Here is a 17,677-nt window from a genome sequence, read left to right on the forward strand (position 1 = left end):
CACCGACTTCATAGGAGGAATATTTATCTCCTCACCCACACATCCCCACCCTGATCATCTCAGCTGTTCAGATTAGATGAAATAAGATCCAAACCGCCTTCGGCTTAGATTTTTGCAAAACCCAAACCACAGTGTTCTCCCTCCACCTGGGGTGATGGGTGTCATGTTTTCAGCTACAATCAAATGTGGATTCTTAAGAGATTATATAAATCATCAGAAGAAATTGTTTTCCTAAAATCTGAAGGAACATGTGTTGGTCCTGGCTTGGTAAGAGTCTCAGCTGACTTAGTCATGATTGAATATTGTAATTGAAATCCAATTTGATCACATTAGCTTCTCCTTTTAAACCAGAAATGTGATAAAAATACACAATTCCATGAAGGTAAGGAAAAAAAACAGGCTGCCCTTGCTCTGAAATACATGAGGTTGAATGCAAAATGGTGGAGGTAAGAGTTTGTCCTCAGGGAACTTCCTGAAATCAGAACAGAGAGATGGGGAACTGCTCACTGGCCTCATGCTCTGCCCAAATCAGGAAAATTCAGGGGATGTTTCCCTAAACTGTGAAGACAGTGGCTCCAACTGAAGTTAAGCATGAAAGTCAGCATCGGGAACATCTGGATGCTCGGGGGAATTTCTGTATGCAACTGAAGGACAGAGAATGGGATGTGTGTCTTGGTTTGGCACTGGAACAGTGGACAGTGTTTTCACATAAAGTATGTTATTTTCCTGTGAATTAGATACAGATGTAATTTCTTTGAGTAAAGATGCTTGGGGGGTTCTTCTGCAATGTGTTTGTGTCTTTTCCTGTCAGGATGCCAACTGGCACAACCCAGCAGAGAAAATCCTTCGTTAGTTGCATTAGTACCATTTTTCCATTGTATCCTTCCAAATAATCTCTCAGTCTAACATACTACCATTGAGGTAAAACACTGTGTCCCTTCTCCCTGGATCTCCAGGTGGATGCCAAACACCAGCAGGAAGGTACATCTCTCCACAGCTGCCTTCATTCTTGCCTGGATGGACAAGGAAACTTGGCATCCAAGTTTTGGGGGACTTGACCCATTCATTTCCAAGGAAGCTTTTTTCCTGCCCTTCTTTAATGGCATTGAAACAGAAAATGTGGTACCTTGTGTGACCAAGGGAGATATCCCCGAGGAGCTCACAGGCTCCTCCTGAATCTCCCAGCCCTGTTTTTGCTCCAGCTTTCCCTTGGTTATACAAGCTTTTATTTTTGATGTGGCCCTTATAAGGCAAGTCCGTTCTACAGACAGCTTTTCCTTACGTCCTCTCTTGCCAAGATGATGTCACCTTAAAAAAGAAACTTGAAAAAGGTTAAACTGTGATTAGGACGATCGTGTCGCCTGGAACTGTGATCTTTGGCGGAACGAACCCCTGAGGATGGAGAGGGGGAGATAAAGGTGCTGAGCTGGTGCCAGCAGCGTGAAACGTTGAGGGCTGAATTCTGGTGGCAGCGTCGTGCCCACAAAGGCTGAGCAGCCTCTCACCCTCCTTAGAGGAGCCTCCTTGACCCTGGCTCATCATTTCTTGCCGAGGTAAGAGCTGTATCTTTTGTGCTCCCTTTGCACCTAAAATTATCTTGTGTTACTCTCTGTATCACGGTCCGGATTGATAGATGCAACAAATGACTCCTCTCTTGGGTTATCCATGCCATACTCAACAGCCTGCCAAGACCTGCACTTTCCCCTAAGTGCTGCACTTAAAATCTTCTGCATTTTGTCTACAGATATCTTTGTAAACCTCTGAACTGTCGAAAAAACAGCGTGTGGAGGTGGGGAGGAGGTTGTATCACTTGGTGTTGGAGTTGGAGGGAAGGGGAGAGCCTGCCAAGTTCAGCAGTCCAGGGTTGGCCACAGGAGCCCAACATAAATATTTTACTAACAGAATTATTTTAACTTTATTTTAATGGAGGTTTAAGCTGTTTGTTCAATCTGAAATGATTTTAAAGCAGCATGTTTCCATATGCTGCTCTCAGTTAGGAGAAGACAACCTGAAATGTTAATTGGCTTTATCTGGGAGGGGAGCGAGGATTTGACATGATGGGTTCCTGTAACGTCCTCCCAGGGACACCAACACAATTCCTCTTATGCTGCCCATGGTGCAGAGGTGGGGGAGGTCCCTCGGTGACCTCTGCCTCCCCTGTGCCACTGCCAGACCTGCACCTCCAAGGGCTGTGGTCCCATCACAGGTGACAGCAGAGTGGTAGCCTGGCCCAGTGGCAGGGAACAAATGAGGACAAGGCACATCCATCTGGCCATGGTTGCAAATTGGGGTTTTCTGGTTTGTTTTGGTTTGTGGTTGCATTGAGTGGGTTTATTCTCAAATGAGGGAACTGTTTTGAAAATGCTGAGAACTTGGCGAGGGTCAGCACAGAGGTATTTGAGGCATCCTGGCTGGTATTCCCTTCAGCTCCATCCCAGCCGGGACAGCACAGCAGCCCAAAGCCTGACCCATGGATGGAAGACCAGCTGACCACAGTCTGGGTTTGCTGCTGCCCTGGTCCCCCAGCACTGCAGTCACAGGCTCTGTGCTCTCCAGCCACCCCCAGAGCTGGTGCTGAGGGTCAGCAACCTTCCACTCCAGGCAGTGGGATCTCATGGGAACAGCTCCTCTGGCTTTGGAGCTCTGCAAGCCTGGCATCACCATGCAATGGTGGTGCTCCCTCCCTTTTTGTACCCTCTGTACTTCCAAGTTTTGCCATGTCCTCAAAAGACCCTGACTTGGTTCAAACAAGCCTCTGACGAGAGCCAGCACTTGCCACCCCTTTGAGTCTTGCTGAGGCTTGGGAGGATGATGGATGGTTCCCAGGTCCCAGAAAACCCTCAGTGCATTAAGCACCAATGCCCAGGAGCTGCTTTTCTTTACCGCCCATCTCCCCTCCTCCTCCCAGGACCCTGCTGTGGCCATGGAGATATCCCAGGGGAGCACAGGGCTGTGTGGGAACCACACTCCCACATACGGCTCTGAAATGGAGCTGCAGCTGAAAAAGCATTCAGGGGCAGGAGTGAGTCCTGACATGGATCTCTGTTAGGAGGTATTATCCTTCAGAAGGGGGGGGGGGGGAACCAAACCCAAGAGTAATGAAAATTCTGTAATGAGAAGCTTTTCTATAGGTTTCCTTTTAATTCTGAGATATAATGAATGATTCCCCATCAGGGAAGAGAGGAGGTGGAGTCCTGCACACCCTCAGAGTGTAGTCAGAATAAATAAACCCCCTGTTTGCACCTCTCTGGTACCTGTTCTCTGCAGAAGCCACGAAGCCACGCACACAGTTGGCTCATGAGCCCACGTCTGGCAGGACTTTGCACTCGTGCAGGGCAGGCAGGCACAGCAGCAACTGCCTGCAGTCCCTTCCCCTCTGGCAGGGTCTAGTGTCACCTCCAGGATCCAACATGAGGCATCCCTGGACCTGAGCACAACTCCATGGAGGAGGAGAGGAGCCCAGGGGAGCAGCAAGTGCAGAGCCATGTGCATCCTGACATGGGATGGGGGACCACCTACGTCGCGATGTCATGGTCACGTCTCGGCAGCCGCAGGAGGAAGGTCTGCAGGGAGCCACTGCGCGGGAAACCTGCTCGCTCCTTCTTCTGCTTCCAGGTCTCCTCTTCCACGGAATAGAGGAGTGTCAGCATCTTGTTGACAGTGTAGATGGTGTCCCCCCTGACAACAGCAGTGAACAGGGCTCCCTTGCTGTTCAGGAACTGCCCAGGCAGGGCCGTCCACTGCCGCGACGTCAGGTTGAAGCAGTCGATGACACAGCGCAAGAAGTCGTCGTAGGGGCCGTTGCGCATGACATAGAGGTTGTCACGGTGGGCCACCATGCAGTGCCCGTAGCTCTGGTGCCGCTTGAGCTCGGTGACGGGAAGCCACTCGTCCTGCTGGGTCTCGTACTCGTAGATGACGGTGGTGTCCAGTGGCTGCCACAGGCAAACAAAGATCTGCCCGAGGGCTTGGGCACAGGGCGCCGCCGTGCTGGGCTGCGGCAGGTCGGAGACGAACGTCCAAGTGCTGGAGGCCACATCGTACCTCTCCACGGACTTGAGTGAGATCTTCTCGTACTCCCCCCCAATGGCATAGAGGAAGCCCTCGTGGCCCACCAGCCTGACGTCGTAGCGCAGCTGGTGAGGGCTGGGGAACTCGCTCCAGGCGTTGGCGTCAGCGTCATAGCAGAAGCTGCTCTCCACCACCTGCTTGTTGGCCCCGTAGACGCCACCCACGATGTAGATCTTATTATCCATGGTTGCCATGCCGGCTAGGAATGTGCTGGCGCTCAGTGGAAGGCAGGAGAGGGTCCTCCACGTGTTGGTCTCCTCGTCCAGGTAGCAGATGGTCCTGGACAGGTCCTCCAAGAACTCGAAGGTGGGTGTGTGGGCTCCCACTGCCACAAAGGTGCTGGGCAGGAGGGCTTCCACATAGGCCAACAGGTCATCAGAGAGGCAGTCCAGGTACTCCTCCAGCTCGGCATAGCTGTCCCTGATATAGAGAGCGGCGCAGTGGAAGAGATCCAGGAGGCCGAATATGGCAGCAGCTTGGTACAGCAGGATGCAGTTGTCGGAGTTGATGGAGTGGATCAGGTACTTGGCCAAGGGTTTTACCTGCAGGAAGGCAGCACACTCCACTGCCTGGAGGGTCTCCTCGCTGCCAAGGATGGGCCTCTCGCCCTCCAGCACCCGCAGCATGGCGAGGAACCCGGCCGCACTCAGCTCCCCCAGCCCGATCTCCTCCTGCGTGCTCTCCCTCATGCCCGAGCGGAAGAGGGCACGGAAGTACTCACTGCTCTCCACCAGCAGGGTCTTCTCCACACAGAACGACTGCTCCTCCACCCGGATACGCACCCGCTCTGGGGGCCCTGCCCGGGAGCCTTCCTCCTCCGGGGTCATCCTCACCCAGGGGTCAGTGGCTCTTGAGGGTGGGGGAGCAGCCAATGCCCCTCTGTGCCGTGCCCCAGCACAGCCCCCTCCTGCCTCCTCCACCCTTTGATGCCTTTGCTGCGCTGCCCGATGGCCTTGTAACATAAATACCTTGGTCTAAAGATAGCTGAGCTCGTGACCGGGGCCCTTCAAAGGCATCCGCCGGGCTCAGCTGCCCACCCAAACTCAGGCAGGGCTCCAGCATCACCGGCCAGGGCTGGGCACTGCAGAAGTGCCCAGATTATCCCATGGAGTGTGCCCAGCCACTCCTGGGAAACTGGGTTTTGCTCTCCTCACTTTCGGGCATCCTCGTTGCAATGCCCTAAAGAGATGGTTCCCCATCCTAGGGAGGGCAACATATCTGCACAGCTGGGAAGAGCACATTATCACAGTATCCTATTTTATTTTCCCTTAAAAAGTGGAGTTTACGGCCACAGGGAGGTAAACAACATCAGCAAACCTTGCTGTCATCCAGCCTGGCTGTGGGAAAGGGCCTTGCCTGCCACAGGCAGGGAGAGACCTTCCTTTGTGACCCTCCCCAGGCAGGAGGCATCAGCAACCCAGGCAACATCCAGCCCAGGCACAAGGAGCCATAAGCCAGGCTGTGCTTCATGTGGGGATCTCATGGTGAGGAAAATGAAGTGCAGTGACCCTTTTTCAGCAAAAAACTCCCCTCTGGCCTCAGGGCTCACCTACTCCCTGTGATGCTTGGCTGTGGGCAGAGATAAACCCCTGTGACTGACATAGAGGTTGGCAGTGAAGAAAAGTGTCATTTGTGGCACATTGCTGATTTGTGTGCTATTCACAGCTTTTCATGGCTAGAAATCCCATTTCACCTCTGCCATGGGGTGCCAAGGAGAGGGCCAACAACAGGGCTCACCTGAGGGGCTGCTCCCCAGGTCTCCCCATTACCAGCTGCACCTGGTCTTTAGTTTTGGTGAATAATTGAACCTGAGAAGCCCAACACTGTTGAAGGTCTATTTTTTCCTCCCTCCTTAGCCCCTCATCCAAGCCCCCAGGAACTCTCAGGGCAGCACAGGATGGCAAAGTCACTGCCCCAGGGTCATGGCACCAGCAGGTTCCCCAAAAATCTCAGTTTAGAGGAGAAGGGAAGAGCTTTGCACTTGTGCTGCTGTCATTGATCCTCATGGATACCCAGCTTAAAATACCACATTTAGCTCTGATTGCTTTTAAGTCTCTTTGACCTGTGTCCAAAGGCGGTCTGGGAGCTGGGGGTCCCCAGAGGGGCTCTGCTTCCTGCAGGGGAGTGATCCCCATAATCCCCATCCTCCCCATCCCTGGATCTTGCAGGGACTTCTACACTCCCAGACTATTTTGGGAGGGTTTAAAAATATCCTGCCTGCATTAATGGGCAATATTCCCAATGGCGCAGCAGCCCTGGGTGGACACGGAGCAGCCCTCGCCCCCCAGCCTCGGATATGCCCCCCCCAGAAGCCCCTCAGGGCCGGCCCAGGGGCTGTATCCTGCGGTCCCGGGCACTGAGCCCCATCCCAAATGGTTCTGATCGCCATGACAACGCTGACTTCAGCCTCTGCCACCTACTCAGGCTCAGAGACACTGGGTGCTGGCTGATGGATTGGTGCGGGCACTGGTGAGTATTTCCTGGGCTCTCTTTTCCCCTTGGGATCGAGTCTTTTGGGTGGGAAAAGGGTATTTTTTTCCCCCTGCAAAGCCTCTGCTGGCAGCAGAAGGTGTCTGTGCTTAACTGCATCCGAAGGAGCCGGGCAGGTGGTGAGCAGGGTGGCTGGACAGGCAGCATAGCTCCGGGGTGCTGCTTCTGCCTGCCGGAGGTGTGATGAGTGCACTGGCCTCGGCCAGGGCAGCGGGACCAGGCTTGGGTTTGCTGGGGACATATCGAGGAGCTGGGGACACAGCGAAGTGTTAGGGGCTCAGGAAGATGCCGGGACACATCGAGGTGCCGGGACACGGTGTGGTGGCCCGGGGGTCCCTGCCCGAAGCCCCGGCAGCTCGGGGGGTCGGAGTGCCCTGCCGGGGGGACCGTCCTCGGGGTGGCCGGGGCAGCGTGTCCAGCCCCGCGGCGGGGCCGCTTTCCTTACAAGGAGTTTGGCCGGAGCCCGAGCGGGGGAGCCGCGCTCGCCTCCTCCCGCCTCATTCATCGCAGCCCCGGCCGTGCAGGGGCCGCTGCTCCCCCGGCCCCGCCATCGCCCCCGGCCAGCCCCGCGTCCCCTCCGGCCCTGGCTTTTGAGGTGGGAGGCTGCGTTTCTCTTCTCTCTCTGGGGTGTGAAGGGTGGGCAGAGGGCTGGGGAGTGGTCCCTGTATTTCGGTGGGGTGCTGGACACCAGCGTAGGATGGGGATGCCGGCCACCCCGGCTCCAGGAGGCGGATGGAGAAGGGGGGATTTTCTTCCCTCGTGCTGCTGAGCCCCCTTTTGCCCAGGCTGGGGCGCCCCACGAGCCAGGCAGTGAGAAGGTACCCACCTGGCACGGCAGCGGGTGCCCCATGTCCCCCCTCGCTCTCTCCCGCAGGACCGAGGATGTCCTCGATGTTCGGCAAACCCCGAGTCAGCGCCGAGCGGCCGCCCCAGACCCCCCTCCCCGAGTGCAATGTGGCCATCCTGGGGTGCCGAGGGGCCGGCAAGTCAGGTGAGACAGGCACCCACCACCACGGGGATGGCCGGGCACAGGGGGGGCTGCGGGGGCGGCAGTGCCACGGGGGGACACCTTCCTCACCTGCCTCTTTCACCTCCTTGCAGCCCTGACTGTCAAGTTTCTAACCAAGAGGTTCATCAGCGAATATGATCCCAACTTGGGTAAGACTCTTTGTCGCCCCATGGAGTACCCTTCCCATCTCCCGTGTTTCCCACAAATATGGCATTTAGGGGGGAAAAACCCCAACCTACTCAAAATTATATGAAAAACAACAAGAAGGGCTGGATTTGATCCAAACCCACTTGTAAAAACAGAGGTGAAAGCAGCGCCCTCTCTCTCTGTGGGCAAGTCCCACAGGGGAACATTGGCTCCTCTCATTGCCCTGAAGAAACCAAAAGCTGAATTCTTGGGGCTCCTTGGGGAGCTTCTGGTGCCTCCTGCTCACCCCAGGGGTGTCAGGCAAGGGAAGGGCTGGGGGAATGAGGAGGGTGCAGAGGGAGCGACCCTGGGGGCTGAGTTTTGCAGCAAGCAGTTCTGGGCATTTTTTTTCCACTCATTTGAGTAATTAATAACTATTTTTCTGGGCCTGACTCCAGGTCACAGGGAAGAACCATAAATGATTTATCGGGGACATTAGAGAGATATGGACCTTGTCCAGGAACCAACTCTGGCCCCTAATAATTCAGTGACTCTTAGGAAAGAAGGATAAATCCTTTCCTACTCGAATATTTTTGGGAATGTGTTTTCATCTTCCCACGTCAAAACCTTTCCGAAACACATCCATTAGGAGCTGGCCCAGAGAAAGCATCTTTCTCCCGGGGGAATGGCTGAACGGCTCTCCCTGCCTGTCCTGCTTCCAAAAGAAAGGGCCGTTCCTCTCGCCTGATTTATTGGGAAACAGCCCCATGTCAAGCCCCCATCTTGCTTTATCTCTTCAGGCTGAGGCTTTTAGATAAGGGCTGAGTGCTGGGCGCCTGTTGTGCTGGGCTCCTTCTTCTCTCTCCTTCTCCTGCTGGAGCCCACGCTTGTAGCACACAGGGGGAAATGAGCACTCCTAGCTGGGCTTGCCCAGCAGCATCACCACCAGTCTCCCAAAATCACATTGTCTCAGGAAGGAGCAAAGTGCGAGGCATTAGTGGAGGATGCTCCTCATCAGGGCTGAGATTGTTCCACAGCATCCCAAGCATCCAGGGCTTTGCTTGGCTTTGGAGAAGATGGGGCATCCCAGCTCATCCTCACAACCACCCTTCTCCTTGCAGAGGACACCTACACCTCGGAGGAGCTGGTGGACCAGCAGCCTGTGCTGCTGAAGGTGATGGACACGGCTGACCAGGTGAGGCACTGCTCGCGTGATCCATCTGGATTATGGCTGGATCATGGCTGGACCACAGCTCAGCCGCAACTCTCACCCCCAGGATGGTCCCGAGAACTGCGAGCGATACCTGTGCTGGGCCAGCGCCTTCCTGGTCGTCTACAGCATCGAGGACAGGAGGAGTTTTGAGGGCTGCCAGCGCTACCTCGAGGTGCTCGCCCTGCACGCGCGGGGCTGCCAGCGCCACTGCCCCGTGCTCCTGCTGGGAAACAAGCTGGACATGGACCAGTACAGGTATGGGGCTGCTCCCGATGGGACAGAGCTCACAGATCCTCCCATCCTCCGGCTGGGATGCAAAACCCAAATCTGATTTTTTTTAAGGGTATTTCCACCCCTGTTAGTATTTGCCACGTCCTCCCACATCTCCGAGGTTCCTGCTCTCCTGCCCAGGGAATGATGTGTTTATTTTGAGCCTGTTGGTATTTTTCAGTGGGATGTTTTTCAGCTGCGTGGTGAGGCAGCGTCAGCACCCCTGGCAGGGCTTGAGCCAGAGGAGCCCCTCTGGACATGCCCTTCCTTTCTCTGCAGCCTTCTAGTCCTGGACTGGATGTGCCCGATGTGTTTTTCTGGCCTTTTGTGCCTCTCTGTGGTCCCTCAGGTCCCTGAGTCAGATGCGTTGCTGAACCCCCTGTGTTCCCAGCACAGAGGTGTCTCCCCATAGAGGGGTCTCCTCCCCACTTCCCAGTGCACTGCCATCACACCCACCCCCATGTCCCTGGCACACATCCCCAGCACAGGAATCTGTGTGATTCCCCAGGGACCCACACAGCTCATTACTATGGGATTTCAGGAAAGGCTGAACTCTTTTGGACTCACATACCCTGCTTGTCTCAGAGGGTCACAAGTGAGTGCTACCCTTGTGCCCACCGGGAAGCAGGCATGGGATGCAGGGTCCACTGCCTGCACCCTTTTCAGGAGGCTGCAGTGCCCCAAGGGATCCTGCAGCCATTCCCCTCCGCTCTCGCCAGGCAGGTGCCCTCAGCCGAAGGGATGTCCCTGGCCAGCAGGTTCGGGTGCCTCTTCCACGAGGTGTCGGCGTGCCAGGACTTCACGGGGGTGCAGCACGTCTTCCACGAGGCCGTGCGGGCGGTGCGGCGCCAGGCGGAGTGGAACCCGCCCGCCCGGCCGCTCCTCATCACCGAGGACCGGCCCTGCCCGCCGGTGGCCGCGGCCCTGGCCCTGCCCACCCACCACGGCTTGGCCACCTTCAACACCCTCTCCACCGTCAACTACAAGGAGATCCCCTCGGTGGCCCAGGCCAAGCTGGTCACCGTCAAGTCCTCGCGGGCTCAGAGCAAGAGGAAGGCTCCCACGCTCACCTTGTTGAAAGGCTTCAAGATATTTTAGGACACGTCCCTGTGGGCTGTGGAGAGGGAGGTGAGAGACCCTCACCCATCCTCCTGGCTCTGCAAGGGCTGAGACCTTCTGTGATGGACTCACGGGCATCTCAGCAGCTGCTGGCAGGGGGTGGCCCTGGTCTCTGTGCCAGTGCAGAGCCAGCGGTGGCAACTTGGCAAGCAGGAGGGTGCCAAGAGTCCAACATGTTGCATTGCTCTGCCTGCCCCTGCCCAGCACTGCTGTGGTGTTTGTACCCTGTCCTGCCACTGGCACCGGGGCCAGCTCGGTTTTCCATGAAGATCCAACAGCTCCTGGAGGAGCCGGAGCCATGGGCACCACTGGGAGGGCAAGGGCGTCCCCAGGGCCCCCAGCCAGCTTGGGCACCTGGCACACAGCGACAGGAGCCCAGGAGGGGACAATTAATCATTAATCCAGCATGGAGGAACCCTTCTCGTTCATCCCACGGGTCCCTGACTGAGCAATAAGTAGGAGGAATTTTTATTTTATTTTAAATCCAAATAAAAAAGGTGCAGATACTGTTTCAGCTGACTGAAGGCCTCAGGTGGCCCGAAACTGATTCCCACACAGCGACCTATGTCACACCAAAACTGCTGCTTTTTTAATCAACTTTTTACACTGTAGTGTCCCTTTCCAAAGGCTTTGCAAGGAGACGCTTCACTGACAAGGACATGGTCTGAAAAGCCTTTGTTTAAAAGACTGATGTATCTCCAAAAATGTCCTAAATTATTTCATGGCTTCTACGTGTGCCCAGTGAAGGGCATGAAAGTAATCCTGGAGCACACCAGGGTCTGCCTGTGCCCGAGCCAGGGCCAAAGGCTGGGTGTTTGGTTTCAGGTGCTCTATCAGGTTAAATGTTTTGCTTCTCCCTGGAGTTTCAGTTACTCTGCAGAGTAAAATATCCATGTGTATATTTGTACATATATCCATATATATATATATATATATATGACCTTACTGATAGAGAGAGATTCAATATGGGATTTTGATCCACCACTTTGGAAAGTATTTTAATAAAGATGATTTCTGAAAAGAATACAGTGTGGCTGTTTTCTTGATGGGAAGTGGCTGACTGCAGGACAAGCCTCCCACCTCCTACCTCCTGCCCTGGCTTAGCTCCCAGCTGTTTGCAGCACCTGAGGGAAGGGGTGAAGCTGGTGCCAGAGGGAAGGCTGGAGGCAGCCAAAACCTGCAGGGGAACATCAGCCAGGCAAGAGCTGAGCTGGAGAGGCAGGGGTTGCCTTGAGGCCAGGGCCTCTCCTCTGGGTGCAACTCTGCTGCTTTCTTCTTTTTGTCTTTTCTTTCCCCAGGCTAAACTGCATTTTTAAACTTCCATCTCTGCAAAATGAGATATTCCAATACCTTCCTCAGGGCCTACATGGTCTGACTTCAGCTGCTGCTATATGGCTTCCTCAGGCAAATTCATGTACAGGGACGTGAGGGTCCCGTCCTTCCACTGGACCACCACTTCCCCTGGTCTCTGGTTCTGGGGCACTGGCTCCTGTTTTTGTGGCTGAGCTGGACTGTATTCCTGCACAGGTATCAGGGCTTTCGTGGCATCCAGCTCAGCCTGCAGCGGGGTTTGCTCTGCGTTTCTGCTCATGAAGATCTTCCTTTTCCTGCAGGGAAGGCACAACAGGGCCATGTGGAGTGAAGCAGCAAGCCCAGCCCACTTCTGGGGGCAAGGACCCTGGTGATGGTCACAGCCTTCAATTTGCACTGTGTCCCTGGAACACACCAGGGCAAACCCCACCAGCTGCACCGTGCCAGGTAAGTGCTCTGAAGTGCTGGAGCACACACAGCTGTGGGATTCCCACTTGGAGAGCACAGTGCTCCCGATGCCAGGAGCAGCACCCAGCCAGCACTAGAGGGAGAGCTTGGCAGGCTCAGAGCATTAGCTCTTCTCTCCTCTGAAGGTGACAGCTCTGACCCAGAGGTAAGTTTTCATGCTGTAACAAACACTGAGTTGCTCCTCAGCTGCAGGGTTGTTGTGCAGCAACAGGGGAACAGCATGGAATGCTGACGGGGAAAGGCTGGGAGTCCTGCTCCAGAGCCTCTGCACTTACGGGAGGGCATCTCACACCACACAGTTATGGTCACTTCCCTCCCAGCAGCCCTGTTAGGCTGGGCAGAGCTGTGCAGACCCTTCACTGCTGAGGATCCAGGGTCAGGAGAAGAGAAGTGGCTTGTTCCAAGTGACACATCGGGAGAGCAGGGATCAGGCACAATTTTATAAGAAAATACCGTTCAAAGGGAGTTTGTCTTTGCTTTTCTCCCTATCAATCAGGGCTTGTCCTGTCCTTCCAAACCCCTGTGTCTGTCTGCCTGGGGGGGTTCAGCACACCATCACACACCAAAAGGTCCCCAGATTTTCCCATCTCACCTGTTTCGCACAATGTTAACGGTCAGGAGAGCAAGACCCAAAATGAAGGTTGCGAGGGACAGAGCAAGGACAGAGTAATTCCATGTTGAGGCTGGGGAAAGCAGAGAGGCAGCATTAGCAGGCACAGCAAAAAGTGACCCACAAAGCACAGCCAGGAATTTCCTGAGGACACCCAGGATGATCCATCCTTGACTTCACCCTTGATTGTTGTGCCTTTGACGTTGATCCTCATGGCACTGACCTCCTCATATCAATCTGCCCCCTCCACCCTGCCAAAATCACTGGTCATCCCAGACTTTTGCTCTCTTGGCAGGCTCTGCCTGGAGAGAGGCTGAATCCCTCTCTGGGAGGAGACATTATCTCGGCAAAGCTTCCTGCCTGTCTTCACCCATGGCCTGCTTCTTCTCACCAGAGGTGAGACTGAGGCTTTGTATGTCCGGGGTAAATCCCCTCCTCCGGTAATTCCCTCAGGCATCTGTGTTAGGCAGGACAGTTAACAGCCAAGGGCTGTGTCTCAGCACAGGAACACCAATGGCACTTACGGTCTTCTCTGCGGAAGAACCAGAGCAGCTCCTCCAGCTGTTCCTGGTCCATGCCCAGCAGAAGGGCGGCATTGCCTGCTGTGTGCTCATGCACCTGTGGGCTGGTCAGGGCAGCTGGGAAGTACCTGTTGTGCCCCGCCTTGGCTGGGGAGGAGAGAGCAGAAAGATGCAACAGTCACTCACTGCAGCCCTTCAGACAGGAGATGACCTTCCCCTTCGCTCCCAGGGTTGCCCAGCCCGTCTCTCCAATCAGGCAGAATGCAGCCCTGAGGGCACAGCCTGACCTCATCACGCACTGAGAACTGGAGAGCATTTTTGGCGCAGACCCCATTATGGTGGAGCACCAGGGTTGGAAAGACCCCAGGATGCTGAGAGGGCCTGTTCACATTCCCCAACAGTGCAGGTGTCTCTACCACTGGTCCCTGGGTGAGCAGCACTCACCGGTTTTCTCCTCGCACACGCTCCTGTCCGCAGCATCCTGCCACTGGGCCTTGAGGCCTCTCACGTCACCGAGAGTGACTCCTTTCCTGTTTGCCACCAGGTAGCTCTGGCTGGTGCCCAGAGGTGAGAGCAGAGAGTTGGAGCAGTCCCAGCTTGTGTAGCCCGTGCTGGCACAGAGACCTGTCTGCACTCTGTCAGCCCCTGACACAGAGAGGCAGCTCTGCGTGCCATGATTCACCAAAGAGTCGCCTTGCCAAGACCAGTTCTGGAAATCTGACTCTGGATTACAGTTCTCCAGTAATAAATTCCTATTTGTTGGACTGGCTTGTAAACACAGGTTGAATTTAGCATTTTTTATCAGAAAAGCTTCAGTGTCTGCAAAGAAAACAACATATGAGTGCGGCCAACCCCAAAGCACAGGACACACACACACACAGAGTGCAAATGGGAATGACACCCAGTTCGGGAACTGGGGGCAACTTTTCCCATGGCTGAGCCAGGCTGCTGCTGGTGTAAACCAAGGAAAATGGGCCCAGAGAGAGAAGAAACAATATTTCCAGAAAGTTAAGGTCTTTGCACATGTGACCTACTTCACCCACACCATTATCCTCTAAGCCAGGACTCTACCTTGCAGCAGGAAAAATGGTATTAACCAGAAGATCTTCATATTTGTATATGCAGCTGGAATGGATCACACCTTCACCAGTGTCTCTTCAGTGGTGCAGATGCCTGGGAAAGAGACAAAGAAACTGAGCTGAGGGATAACCTGATTCCCCTCTCTGCTCCAGCTCTGTATCCAGAGAGGGGACCTCATGCACCCCTGCAGCTGTGGCATGTTTTCTTCTATGAACATGAGTCTGAGCTGCCAGGACAGGGTGCAGAAATCTGGGAGCCACTGAGGTGACAGGGAGTGGGTGTGGCACAGGATCTGCTGCCTGGGGTTGGGCCCCTTGCCGAAGTGATCCCACGAGCTGTGAGCTCAGCTGCTGTGAGCCAGCCCCTCCACAAACTCTCTAAGCTTCCCTCCTTGCTCCCCTGACATGATCCATAGAGAGCACATACTTTGGACAGTGCCTACCTGCTGCCAATCCATGGATGGTAGAATAAGGGTGTGGAGACGAGGAAGTGGAGGGCTGAGCTTCAAGACAAGGCAAGGCCAGCTTGCCATTGAGGTTAGGGTGTCTCCCATCCCTCAGGGAAGCAGAAAGCTCCTCCTTGACCTTTAGTCCCTCATTTGCCAATGGCATCAATCCAGCTTTTATGGCTGCTGGTCCAAATTATTTCTTAAGCCTCCTTTGGAGGGACCTGCCCTGAGCAGGGGTTCCTGGCTGTCCACTGTGAGCTGGTGAGATGTTTAGGTGGCTCTCCCCAGCCCACGGCTCACTGGCCTCACCTGAACCATCACCCACTGGCAGGTCAATGACACCACAACACACGTGCGTCCCTCAGGCACTCTGGCCCCACAGGCCATTAATTATTATATGAATACTTTTATGGCAGTCTGATACTCTCAACTTTCACCTGCCTTTGTCGTGTGGCCTGGAGCTGTCTGAAACTGTTCCCTGGAAACTGCTCATGGCCACATTCCACTGCGCCAGGCGTGTCAACAATGCTGCTGCTGACTCCTCGGGGAAGCATTTGTCCCCTCGGTTATAGACCTAATGATTGCTACTATTTAGCCCCCATTCTCAATGTCTTCACAATTCAAAGTTCACATTTTATAGCCAGCCAGGCATGCAGGCTTGCTCCCTGCTGCCAGAAAACCACCTGCTAGCAATTCTTTGAGGAGGGGACTCTCAAGTACATACGTGGTCCACTTTGTATTTCGGAAAATGTGGGTAAACCTGCTCCCTGCAGTGAAGTGTGCCAATTACCTTCCCATCCAGGTAACCTTTAGCTTGTTCACATGGATCACCCCTCACAAAGGAGGAAATAAAGTCTTGGTGCCAATGAAAATAAGTTACAACTCAGCTACACCCTAATGAGAAGTGGCACTTGAATGTGTTAAATCTTGCTGTGCAAGGCTTCTGACTAATCATTTGCCCAAACAGAAATATTTGACAAGCATGTTGCTGATTTTCTCCTAAGGTGTTTCATAACTTGTGGGCCACCTCCCGGTGTCCGTGCACAGCAGGGATGCTGGAAAGCTGCTGGAAGTACTTCACTACTTCATAAAGTAGTGACCAACTGCCAAGTCTCCCCAGAGGTGGGAGGCCAGAACTTCTCAGGTACAACACAGCAGCAGAACGGATATTTATTGTGCGTTAACAGGAAATTTAGGTAAAATACCTTAAAGGAAACTCCTGTTATTTTACCGATCTTTTACCTGTACATCACACTAACCAAACTAGTTTCATTCATCAAAGCTCCAAAACAGTGTTCTCAGGCCAGTGCATCTACCCCAGAGGAGAGCTTGAGCACAATCCAGAACTCTGCCTGCAACACCAGTTTCCCCAGCAAGGAAACAGAGAGTCTCACAATTCTGATGAGTTTGGATCTTCCAGTCTGAAAGAGAGATTTTTAAAGCCATCTCCTCCAGCCTCCCCCACACAGCTGCTCCATCCTGCTGCCCACACCCCAGTGTGGGGGAGCACTGCTCCACCAGACATGCTGGGAGAGCGTGGGGGATGTTCTTCTCCATCGCTGCCCAGCCTGCACATCTCAGCAGTGACTCTGGCTGCTGATGGATGGGGATGAGCCCTTGGATCCAGGTCTTTGCAACTCCAAGCTGCAGACTTCGGTCTTCTATCCCTCTGGAGACATCTAAGACCCTTCTGAGGTTGCTTCCCAGCTCAGGTACAACATGGGAAGCTCAAATGAGAGAGAGCTGGTGCATTTTATGCTATATTGATATAAGTAAAGATGGGGAATAATCTTCTGGAAAGACCATCAAGCACAGCTTCTGTTAAGATGATAATGTCCCTCTGGACTCCCTGCTCAATACTCACTACACAATATGGGACGATGTATTTAGAACATATCATCAGTCTTTCCAAAAACAGTCTCCTCTTCTCATCCAGACTCTCTCTGGTGATTATCTTATCTTAACTGATGGCATTAAAATGCGTCAGTTATTCCAAATGCAGTATAAAAGTGGGATGCTCTGTCTTTGGGATTCATGGAGGATATACAATGGCACATCACGGAGATGCAAATGGATGGGTTGGTTTATAGAAGTACATTAAGCACTGAGTTCCATTACAGAACACAAGAAAAAATGTCTAATATTTAAAATATTAAAGCAAGAAGGCAGTTTGTCCTCTTTGTTAACCATTGTGAAGCCAAAAGTTAAAGAGCAAATCTGAGTTATATTATAAATTTTCCTTTGACTGCTTCCCAGGCTTTTATATGCAGGAGTTATCCCAGCCTGCTTCTCACTTGCTATCCAGTCTCTCCTTAAACAGCCTTCACTTAAAATTTCCAAGGATTTGAGCTTTCTAGCTGGAATAAATAAATAAATAAACCTTTCTTTACAGATAGCTATAAATTAACCCAGCAGCTGGTGCAGCAGGAATGCCCGTTAATCTCCACTAACTCACCAGAAACAGGCAGTTCCCAGCAGGGAGGAAGCTACATTTCTTCTTTCAGCCCTGTCATCCCAAGACGTCTCCTCCGAGCTCCCATCAGTGGTAATGTCCCTGTGGCAATGCAGTGGCAAGGTTCCCTGTCCTCCTGCTCTGGATGTGCTACGAGCTGTGATTCATTCTGCTCCTGAGTCATGTGTGAAGGCCAGTCCAACAGGTGAGGTACACTCCAACCCCTGAAGAAAACACACCTCTTTAGTGGGAGCATTTACAGTGTGAGGTGAATGACCTTTTCCCAAAGAATGAACTGTAGGAACTTCCAGCCTATTTGCTGAAGCTATTGGCACAATCAGTATTAAAAGAGCACACTGAGCAGAATGACACTCAGTAATAAGTTACCCTGGAGTTAAAGATAATGTTCACTCTGCCTGCCTCTGTCCTCATTGCATACAGGAAGCATGTCCTGATAAAGCAGATATTACCCTTTTTTTTTTTTTTTTT

General features: G+C 53.5%; 3 protein-coding genes across 7 annotated transcripts; 1 reads left to right on the forward strand and 2 right to left on the reverse strand.

Moving 5' to 3' along the window:
* Positions 1-1,501: 1,501 nt before the first annotated feature.
* RASL12 (RAS like family 12) lies at positions 1,502-13,689 on the forward strand. 5 transcript variants are annotated; one of them, XM_051797180.1, is made up of 6 exons: positions 1,502-1,553; positions 7,436-7,552; positions 7,663-7,719; positions 8,818-8,891; positions 8,974-9,164; positions 9,899-11,322. In XM_051797180.1, the coding sequence occupies exons 2-6, from the start codon at positions 7,444-7,446 to the stop codon at positions 10,275-10,277; spliced, it is 810 nt and encodes a 269-aa protein (XP_051653140.1). In that variant the 5' UTR covers positions 1,502-1,553; positions 7,436-7,443; the 3' UTR covers positions 10,278-11,322. The 5 variants fall into 5 exon arrangements, with proteins under 5 accessions (XP_051653140.1, XP_051653142.1, XP_051653138.1 ...); XM_051797182.1 differs by lacking the exons at positions 1,502-1,553; positions 9,899-11,322 and adding exons at positions 5,165-6,540; positions 11,912-13,689; XM_051797178.1 differs by lacking the exon at positions 1,502-1,553 and adding an exon at positions 5,165-6,540.
* On the reverse strand, positions 3,089-5,098 carry KBTBD13 (kelch repeat and BTB domain containing 13). Its single transcript, XM_051797166.1, has one exon. It carries the CDS (start codon positions 5,031-5,033, stop codon positions 3,516-3,518), a length of 1,518 nt encoding a protein of 505 aa, XP_051653126.1. The 5' UTR covers positions 5,034-5,098; the 3' UTR covers positions 3,089-3,515.
* On the reverse strand, positions 10,757-17,369 carry SLC51B (solute carrier family 51 subunit beta). Its single transcript, XM_051797177.1, has 6 exons — positions 17,192-17,369; positions 14,280-14,381; positions 13,653-14,027; positions 13,212-13,355; positions 12,670-12,760; positions 10,757-11,905 (listed from the first exon to the last, which is right to left on the reverse strand). Exons 2-6 carry the CDS (start codon positions 14,317-14,319, stop codon positions 11,686-11,688), a joined length of 870 nt encoding a protein of 289 aa, XP_051653137.1. The 5' UTR covers positions 14,320-14,381; positions 17,192-17,369; the 3' UTR covers positions 10,757-11,685.
* Between the last annotated feature and the right edge of the window lie 308 nt (positions 17,370-17,677).

The sequence above is a fragment of the Manacus candei genome, unplaced genomic scaffold (assembly GCF_025592945.1).
Source record: "Manacus candei isolate 608988 ecotype Guabito, Panama unplaced genomic scaffold, ASM2559294v1 h1tg000046l, whole genome shotgun sequence".
In the NCBI taxonomy this organism is placed as follows: Eukaryota; Metazoa; Chordata; class Aves; order Passeriformes; family Pipridae; genus Manacus; species Manacus candei.